General features: G+C 40.2%; 2 protein-coding genes across 3 annotated transcripts in view; one reads left to right on the top strand and one right to left on the bottom strand.

Annotated features, from left to right (window-relative positions):
• LOC106867498 (uncharacterized) overlaps positions 1-10,585 on the top strand; it is a 51,505-nt gene that overhangs the window by 9,467 nt on the left and 31,453 nt on the right. The gene's annotated exons all lie outside the window — the stretch shown is intronic.
• LOC106867495 (histone-lysine N-methyltransferase SETMAR-like) lies at positions 1,134-1,481 on the bottom strand. Its single transcript, XM_014912380.1, has one exon. The coding sequence runs from the start codon at positions 1,479-1,481 to the stop codon at positions 1,134-1,136; it is 348 nt and encodes a 115-aa protein (XP_014767866.1).

Genomic DNA, 10,585 nt, shown 5'->3' with positions numbered 1-10,585 from the left:
GTGTATATATATATATATATATATATATATATATATGACGGGCTTCTGTCAATTTCCGTCAACCGAATCCATTCACAAAGCTTTAGTTGGCCCGTGGCTATTGCGTAAGACACTTGCGCAAGGTATCACGCAGTGGGACTGAACCTGGAACTATGTGGCTGGGAGGCAAACTTTTTACCACACAGCCACGCCTGCACCTATTAAAAAAAAACCATTGAATTCGATGTTAGTATATCCATATACTTGACACATCTTCATATGTTATTAGGAACATTCAATATCGGTGTGGCTATCTTTTATCATTTACTTGTTTCAGTTACCAGACTTCGGCCATGCTGGGGTATGGCCTTCAGGAATTTCAGTCGAAGTAATTGAACCCAATACTTATTTTCTTTTTAAGTATGGTACCTATTCCCTCGGTCTCTTTTACTGAACTGTTAAGCCACAGAGTCTCACATGCACCAACACCAGTTGTGAGGCGGTGGTGAAGGACAAACATATGCACAGAGATACACACCCATAGATATAAAGACGACGGGCTTCTTTCAGTTTCCGTCAATGAAATCCACTCACAATGCTTTGGTCGACTCGAAGCTGTAGTAGAAGACACTTGCCCAAAGTACCATACTGTAAAACTGAACCCAGAACCATGTGGTTGGGAAGCAAGTTATCAGGTTGGTGCAAAAGTAATGTCCGATTTAAAGATCTAAGAGAGTTTTGGACAGTCGAGCTGTGTGATGACGAGCATTATCGTGATGGAAGATGACACCCTTTCTGTTAACCAAGGATGCTCGCTTTTGGCTCAGAATTGTTTTCAAACGACGAAGTTGCTCACAGTGAAGATTAGCATTAATTGTTTGGTTGTTGTCCAACATTTCATAATGGATTATTCCTTTAATATCCCGCCTTACATTCAACATGATCTTCTTTGGATGAAATCCTGCTCTCGGTTGTTGAACTGGCCGTCCTTCTCGACTGATCCAAGAACAGCGGCGTTTAACATTAGGGTAAAGAATCCACTTCTCATCACCTGTAACAAACCTGTCTAAAAATGTTGCTTGAAAGTGTTGCGAAAGCAATGATTAACAAGCAGCACGCTGTTGTCGATTCTCTGGAGACAGCTCGTGAGGGACTCATTCTCCAGCCACAGAAACCTTTTCAATGTGTTTTAGCTGGCGTACCACGGTTGTATGGACCACATTTAATTGTTCTACAAGTTCCCTAGTGGTAACGGCAGGGTTCTCTGAAACAAGAGCTTCCAAAATATCGGAATCAAGTTTTTTTGGACGACCCTCCTTTGGCTCTTCTTTCAAAGTGAAATCACCACTTCGGAAACGGGAAAACCATCCCCTGCAACTTTCATTCACTACATCATCCCCATAAGTGTTCTGAATAGATCTTGCTGCTGCACTTGCGTTAGCACCTTTATGAAACTCGTAGAGTAAAACATTTCTTATGTGATCTTTAGATGGGACAAACATGGTGGTAAAATTTTCTGAGAAGTTATATATAGGAGTGGCTGTGCACAATTAGACACAGAGATATCTTAAAACTGTTGTTGTTGGCACTCCGTCGCTTACGACGTCGAGGGTTCCAGTTGATCCGATCAACGAAACAGTCTGCTCGTGAAATTAACGTGCAAGTGGCTGAGCACTCCACAGACACGTGTACCCTTAACGTAATTCTCGGGGATATTCAACGTGACGCAGTGTGACAAGGCTGACCCTTTGAATTACAGGCACAACAGAAACGGAAGTAAGAGTGAGAGAAAGTTATGGTGGAAGAGTACAGCAGGGTTCGCCACCATCTCCTGCCGGAGCCTCGTGAAGCTTTAGGCGTTTTCGCTCAATAAACACTCACAACGCCCGGTCTGGGAATCGAAACCGCGATCCTATGACCGCGAGTCCGCTGCCCTAACCACTGGGTCATTGCGCCTCCACATCTTAAAACTATAAGAAGAGATTTAAAAAATTGATAAATTCGCTCAGAAACATTTTTTTCTAGAAATCGGACATTACTTTTACACCACCTGATCCTTATCACACAGTCGCTCCTGTGCCTACACAATATTTCTATTTCTTTCCCTAACCACTTTCCGCTACTTTTACAGCCATAGTATATCATCTATTTTGCGATCTTTCTTTTTTTCTTATATATATTTCTCTTCTTTTGGTTTTCCTTTCTTTTCTTTTTCTTTTCTGGCACTTGAAAGTAGGCCTGTGGAAATGGTATGTGTAATGTCACAAATCCTCTTTTCTTCTGGTTCTATATGTTTTAGGGTTCATGCAAATGTAACAGAATTTTTTCTAAAAAATCTCTGCTATGATGTAAATACAAACAGCTTCGAAGCCTTAATACTGTCAAATAATATTTATTTACCTAAAGTGTCAAAGTACCAGTTAAACGTATCATAAATATTAATCGTATCCATCTAACTAAAGTTTACTTTACCAGCACCAGCTGCCTATCGCAGCCATCTTTCACCGCAGCCGATAGACACTAATATTATGTTGTTGTTATTATTGATTAGCCCAAAGGACAGCTTTGATTGGTCAGATGTAAGATCAAAGACGTTCTAGCCGTGACTACCCCGATATTTTTCACGAAGTTACTCTACGATAACGTTATTTAATAAATGCAGTAGCGTACGATTTCAGAGAGAGAGGTGGGGGGGAAGAGACAGTTGGCTACTATTTTGAGCAAATCTAGCGACTACAGAATGGCAGTCTCTTTCTTTCTGTCTTTCTTATAGACGTCAGTTGAACTGTTGAGTATATATCATATTTTAGTCTCTCCTTTATTCAATTATTGCTTATTTCAGGTTTCCATGTTTGTCATCCTAATTTTGCTATCGTGTCCCATATCTCTCCTTTCAACCATTCTTCTTCTTGTCTCTATTCTCTCACACTCTATCACTGCTATTTCCTCCTCATCTTTACCATATTCCTTATTTCTATTTTGAATCGCTTCTTTCCCCTTTGTATTCTATTATTACTACAGTTTTTTTTTCTTCGTTTTTTAAAAGAAGGTATGTGGTAGAATCGTTAGAATGTTGGACAAAATACGTTGCGATATCTGTTCTAACTCTGGGTTCAAACACACCCAGATCAGCTTTGCTCTTCGCCCTTTTGAAATCATTAAAGTACTAGAGTCGATGTAATTCATTGTTTCCTGATTTGAGGCCCTGTACTACCTGTATTAAGAAAGTCCCCATTATCATTCATTTCAGACATATTTCCTTCATCTTTCTTTTCCTTTATTCTTGTTGTTTTAAATTCATCCTTCTATCATCCACCTCACAGTCTGAACCAAAGAGGAAGTTTCTATGAGAGCGTTCGACTGTTACAGGTAACAACCAAATCAGTCACCACTATTTTAAAATATTCCCCAACGTTAGAATTTCCTTTTTCTCGTGACAAGCCAACATCCAAAGCTTAAAACGTGGTACCACAGCTTAAATTGAATTTATTTAGCTTTATATAGCTTTCTTGTGTTTCTGTGTCTATAAATGAATTGGAAAAAAAAATACTATAAAGCTCGAATATTATTCGTCATTATTACTTTTAACCCTTTCTGTTCAGTTTGTATTTCAAAATTAATATAAAACTTTTTCAAATATTTACTATCCGTTTATTAGTTCCAGTCGTTGGACTGAGACTCCATTACTCATTCTTTTACTGTCTGGTGTGAAGGCGCAATGGCCCAGTGGTCAGGGCAGCGGACTCGCGGTCATAAGATCGCGGTTTCGACTCCCAGACCGGGCGTTGTGAGTGTTTATTGAGCGAAAACACCTAAACGCTCCACGAGGCTCCGGCAGGGGATGGTAGCGAACCCTGCTGTACTCTTTCACCACAACTTTCTCTCACTCTTACTTCCTGTTTCTGCTGGGCCTGTAATTCAAAGGGTCAGCCTTGTCACACTGTGTCACGCTGAATATCCCCGAGAACTACGTTAAGGGTACACGTGTCTGTGGAGTGCTCAGCCACTTGCACGTTAATTTCACGAGCAGGCCGTTCCGTTGATCGGATCAACTGGAACCTTCGACGTCGTAAGCGACGGAGTGCCAACAACTGTCTGGTACTTATTCTATCGGTATATTTCGCCAAGCTGTTAAACTAAGGCTACGAACCAGCGATGATTGTCAAGTGGTGTGTATGGGGGGGGGGGAGACAAAGGCACACACACATACACACACATATACGACGGGTTTCCACACACTTTGCATCTACCAGATTCACGTACAAATTATTGGCTACAGTAGAAGACGCTCCCTCAAGGTGCCGCACATTAAAACTAAACTCGAAACCACCTGGTTGTGAATCGAACCTCTTAACCGCACAACCATGCCTATGCCTAATTAGAGGTTCATTACCAAATTAATATTTCAGAAGTTCTTTCATTTGTTTATTCAAGCACTAGAAGTAAAGTATTCGCACCCATTTCTTTCGAGTGATTAATTCGTCTCTTTTTTTCCGGCAGAAAGTTTCCTTTCTCTAAATTCAATTAGAAAACTTCTAACCATTTCCTTGATTCCTTACAGCGAACTTCCCATCTATATTTCCTGAAAATTACTGAACTGATTCAATTCACGCGGCGTACCTATTTCTCCTTTGGTGACATATATACTATACAAGAGTTTGAAGAAACCGTCAGTTTATTGAGGGGCACAGTATATCGTCAATATCAAAAGTACTCTAGTATTTCTTAAATATATGTACACATAAAATAACCTACGCTCACAAGTCAACCATATGTTTAAAAAAGCATTGTTACGGTTATTTTATCAACTTTTATTTTGTTAAGGTAGCTTTCTTCAAACTTTTGATTTGGGTGAACTTTGTATCATTTTAACCAATTCAGTTTAACTAAATCAATTGAAAGAACGAGATCTTGTAAAGTTCATGAAATGGAGCCTCCTTTGTTACGAAAACTCTATAAAAGCCAACATTAGTCAAGGACACTCTTCCGGTCTTTAGTTTTATGAATCGACTTAGTTCTATTAAAATAATGTGTCTATTCATTTGGACAAAACGTTCAACAATAAAAGATAAATATATGTAGATGTGACAACTGAAACTAAGCTAAGTATAAACATATGAAATAATTCACAACGATTACATTTTTTTTCCTGTCAAACATATTAAAATGCAGATTGTACAGGAAATATAAGTGCCATTCAAAGTGTTAATTGTCGGAACTTCTTATTTGTGACGAGAATATATATTTCTAGGATTTTTTTTTCCTGTGATGTGTAAATTACTTTAGAGTTTATCCGGTAATTTGGATAATTTTAATGAGATAGTTCAAATCGATGAATCGTGTTTCTAACATGGACCAAAATATCACAGATGAAGTACTACATCCTAAAAACATTGAATTTTGTCTTTTACTCGCATTCATTGGAATATGAGAAATAGTGGAACAATGTAACGGTGGCATTTCATTGCTAATAATTGAAACAAAGAAGGCAGCGAGCTGGCAGAGTGGTTAGCACGCCGGGCGAAATGCTTAGCGGTATTTCGTCTGTCTTTACGTTCTGAGTTCAAATTCCGCCGAGGTCGACTTTGCCTTTCATCCTTTCGGGGTCGATAAATTAAATACCAGTTGCGTACTGGAGTTGATCTAATCGACTGACCCCCTCCCCAAAAATTTCGGGCCGTGTGCCTAGAGTAGAAAAGAATAATTGAAACAAAGATGTACGAACGAAGAAGAAGAAGTATACTTCGGCCGTGATTGATGAACCAGGTTTAATGAAATAATAATGAACCACACCTGCGCCAGACCACCAAACACACCATCAGCTTCTTTTGAAGAACTTTGCTCTTTGGACTGTGTTTTGGTGGCTCGTCTTTGTTCAACCATTGCGCTGAACGTTTACGGTTGTTGTATTGGATCCATTTCTCATCACATGCTACAATTCGATTAAAAAATCATTCATTCATTTTTGTGACGAGAAAGTAGCACAATTCAGGGCTTCCAAACGTTGCTGTTTCTGATTTTCATTGAGTTCATGTGGAACCCACTTATCCAACTTTTTCACTTTACCGATTTGAACTAGGTGAGTCAATATTGTTTGCTTGCTAACACCAAACAACAACGATAATTCAGGGGCATTTTGAGATAAATCTAACTCGACGGTGGCTTTCCGTTTGTCATTATCCACCTTTGTTTCTGGTCGACCACGTTGCTCATTTGTGAGGTCAAAGTTACCAGAACGAAATTTTGTAAGCCGATTTGATACTTTCTGCTGTGTAATAACATTAGAATGAAATACTCCATTAAATATTCCGAGCTGTCTGTGATGCTGTATTTCTAAGAAAGAACTCACATTTCAAAACTGCACTAATTTCTGACATCCATCTTTACATAAAAATGGCAAAAATGATTAATAAATACTTTATAAAGCGCAAATGAATATTGTCAAAATTTAATAATGCCGCAAAATTAGCAGCTGTCAAAGTTTACCATATACGTCACTACAAATTTCATACTTGACGACCTAACAGATGACGGAGTTGATGTTAGCATTCACCACCTCTACTTGTCTATTCAAAATTAGCTTTCTGTCAGCCCATTTCTGAGTGAGGCTGGCCACGCTATTCGTTACTTCGTTCCAGTTCTTGTCCAAATTAGACCCCAGCAATCTAAACAGTCCTCCCGTCCAGCGCCCTTCGACGATGCCAGACATCGTAGGCCCGATGTCAGTCATCATGGGCCCGATGCCGAGTGGGTCTACAGGTTAATTTTCGCTCCTAATTACTCCTTTAGAGAGGAGCCAATCACCTCGATGTGATTAATAATATTAAGGTGACGTCGTCTGCGCAAGCCGACATGGATCTTTTGTGTTCTGGGCCACCAGGATGCCCCTCGGCGTCTCTGATTTTCACTGTAGTGACTCTAGATTTAACACCAACAGAAGGAAGTGTTGAGAGTAGATAACCTTGGCGAAGTGAGCACATTATACTAAACGGTTCTAATAGGTGGTCATTCATGCTGACCATTGAGCAGATGTTGTTGTGCATTTTAGCGATACCTGCCCTTAAGTAAGGGGCCGAAAGCGGCTGCTGATTCTCAACCACGTCGAAAGCTTCGTTTGCCAAGCTCATTACCAACATACTTTACGATGTATTGTATGAGGTGGAGGTTGACGTGGCTTTATCTGTGTAGGGGGGTACATGCCTACGCCTCACAAATCAGACCATGGACTAAAAGTGCCAATCTCTTCACTAACATAATCATGGTCATAATCATAAACTCTGCATTATGGTAGAAAATTATTATGTTTCCCGTTGTTTACGTTCTTTCTTAGCAGTGTCACCATTCCTCGGTTCACAGAACTGGAGATTACCTCTTCGTGTTGCCGCTTATGGTAGGTACCTGTCAAGAGGTCTCCAGAACAGTCTGGCATGTAAAAGTAAAGCTCGTAGGGCAAACCATGAAAACCAGACAATTTGCTTGCCGTGCAGCCAGTCATTGCTTTCTATATTTTCTGTTATCAGCTTTTTGCAACCCGCCACTTCTCTTGCCAAGGACTGCGACAAGCCGTCCCAAACAGTCAAGAGAAGTATTACTGGAAAGGCGCATACTTCTGCTCGCGTTCAAGTAAAACGCAACCAACATGGTCCGTCATAGTCCGAATTGTAGCTTTGTTTTTATGTTGTGCTTCTTCCACTTGGGCCCATTCAGCTTTCGTCCCTTGGTGTCTTGGAGTATGCGCCTTAGCTCTAACAACGCACCCTTCGCGCTTTGCGTTGAAGAGTTGTCCATGGGCCAATCTCACTGCTAGCTCGTCAGTTGCTATGTCTTTCCCAAGTGCCTCTTGTAAATTTCTAACTAGGTGTCCCTTTAATAATTTTTCTCTATCGCTATTTCCTTATTGAACTTTATTGATCTTACTTTAACCAACAGCAAATGCTGGTTCGCTCTTTTCAGGATGGACTACCATTTACTGTTGACAGTTGGCCTCGCCAATGCCCGCTTAAATAATTCAGCCTCTGTAAGTTTGGTGCGCTGAAAGCTACGCGTTCAGCTTCCAGTAAGCGGGTCCCTGACCATGGATCTTCTCTAGGTCGACTTTATATATCACAAAATTGCTGTCTGTGCAGCCGACTATTGTATAATGTGGACAACGCATGCTATCCCTACCTACTGGTCTACAGAACACTCTAGATACGCTTTGGATGACCCGGTGTGTTTTATCTTTATCCACACTGGCACATTCGAGCGATCCATTCGGTACCTGTCAGACAGCTGAACACGTCTGAGCAGGTTTGTGAGGTTTTTGCGTCATCCTCTTCAATTGGTAAGCCCCACATACTCTAAGTGTATATCCAAGATACCGTTCCAATCTCTTACTCGAGCAAGATGTTCCTAGGAAACACACCAGACGCCTAAAGAAATCTGGTCATTCACTTATCGTTGAACTGTAGACGAGCTATCTTCTGTTCCAAAAAGACGGTCCATATTGCGAGATCCAGATCTTTCCGAAACGACACAGTAACTCTGAATTCGCGGCCGACTTAGCAACAAGAAAATCTGGTATCCACCGAAAATGGGCTCTAAAGCTTGTGGATCGGAAATTCCGATCTTGCTGATGATTAGCACATTTATTTCTTGTAACTTGAGGTCGTTGAGCAGGTGGCTCCACTTCCGAAGCAACCCGAGGCCGAGTGCTTTCATATTGTCTATTCTTTATAATGCCATGTTTGACAGGAAGAGGAAATAAAGAAAGACCTACAACTAACATGAGGAACAGGTGGTCCGTTCCTCTTGTCAGATGTAGGTGTTTCACATGCAGTTCACTGTTAATTCTTTTACTGATATTCCTCCAGAAGTCTCCTATCTCGTTGGGTTTTTTTTTCTATATCGCCTTGTGTATGCTTTGAGTTTTATATGTGTTAGTGTGCAGCTTCTGCCGACGCCATCACCAAAGAAGCAACAACATCCGAAGCAAAAAGTTTGAAAAGAACCGTAGTAGCAGCACCAGTGTTAACAAGCGGATACACCTACAGCAGTGATAGGAACTACAACACGAAAAGTAGCAACCGCGGTGGTAGCGATAACAGCGACGGCGATAGCTGTCGCAAACGTTGGAAGTAACAGCAACAAAACGGACTCCATACAGCATTTAAGTCTCATTGTGCGCCACAACATCTACCGAACAGTAAAGAAACAAATGAAAGTAATATGAGATTTGGCAGAGAACTCTCGAACAAGTACTACAGCTGCTCCATCTGAACCAAAGTGTGGCTGGACTGACCTACTTAATATAGAGACTTGGAAAAGAAATACTCATCATACCAACAGAAAGTGATGCATGCGTACACATCCTACAAGCTAGATATCATCAGTAACATTTATAGGAGTAGATAAGTACATTACATCTCACTGAGAAGGTTGTTGATTTCCTATCCAAGGACAAGAGATGGTTATGATGTATCTGATCAAAAAAAGAGCTCAGAATACCTCTAAACCTCCCCGCTGCGATAGAAAGTGTCGATTGTGTCACACTATTTTGGAAGATATTACTTATATCATCAATAGTTGTCCAAAGTGTCCGCAAGCTACTACCTTCTAACGAGACATAATATTGTCGCTAAGACAGTCTACAATGCTATACACAAGAAAGATTGTGTATCTGTAGATACACCATAATAATAAAATCGCTAGACTTTTAAAAATATAAAATACTGGCGGGAATTCCAACAAAAATAGCCATCGCGTGTAAGAATTTCCAGATATTGGAAAGAAACAAATATCGTGCACCTTTGTAGAGATCAATTGCTCCTCGTGTGCGATTGTCTCTTCAAAAATTGGGAAAACAGAGAACTGATAAGAAGCCTACCGCATTAGTAATCCAAGCAATAAATTTTGATTTGCCCCTATTATCATAGATGCGAGAGCTACTCAACATAGAAACCTAAAAACGCTCTTGTTCTTCAAAAGAAAAAGAGAAAAATGATTTGCATTCTCCAGATACAATCGATCAGAACAGTGAAAACTTGTAAAGCATTTCAGGTATTCTCTATTTGAGAATGGTTGAACATATGTAGTCACGCACACACACACACACATTTCAAACTTAGAATATCCTTCAGACAATGTAACCTTCAGATAATTAAGGTATCTGATGTATAACTAGCTGGGCACCCTTCATTAAGCAATAATAACATCAGAGGATCGGCTAGCTAGGAGACATGTGTCGCCTGGATTTTACCTGCTGCACACTCTCAATTTGGATTTTTTTTTTCGCATTCATAGCAACTCGAGTTGCTAACCGTGAACTATAAACATTTTTGCAGCTTATAGAACTTCAATATAAGAAAAGCCAACAACCTTCGACGCCAATAAATCATTAATGTTCCTGAACGTTGTTTTATTGCAAACTTATATCCTTCTGCTTAGAGTATCGGGCTCATAATCATAACTTAGTTGGCTCGATTCCCGGACCGGGCTGTGTGTTGTATTTCTCAGCAATACTTTATTTTACACTATTCCAGTTCACTCCAGTTCCCTCAGCTGTAAAAATGAGTTGCGACGTCACTGGTGCCAAGCTGTCATTATATATATATATATATATATATAT

Source organism: Octopus bimaculoides, chromosome 8 (genome assembly GCF_001194135.2).
Source record: "Octopus bimaculoides isolate UCB-OBI-ISO-001 chromosome 8, ASM119413v2, whole genome shotgun sequence".
Classification (NCBI taxonomy): Eukaryota; Metazoa; Mollusca; class Cephalopoda; order Octopoda; family Octopodidae; genus Octopus; species Octopus bimaculoides.
The sequence above is the reverse complement of the archived record's forward strand: the minus strand, read 5'-3'. Positions and strand labels throughout refer to the sequence as shown.

What these genes read in the sequence shown, in the direction of transcription:
- LOC106867495 (XM_014912380.1), bottom strand. Translation starts at nt 1,481, where the DNA reads ATGTTTGTCCCATCTAAAGATCACATAAGAAATGTTTTACTCTACGAG.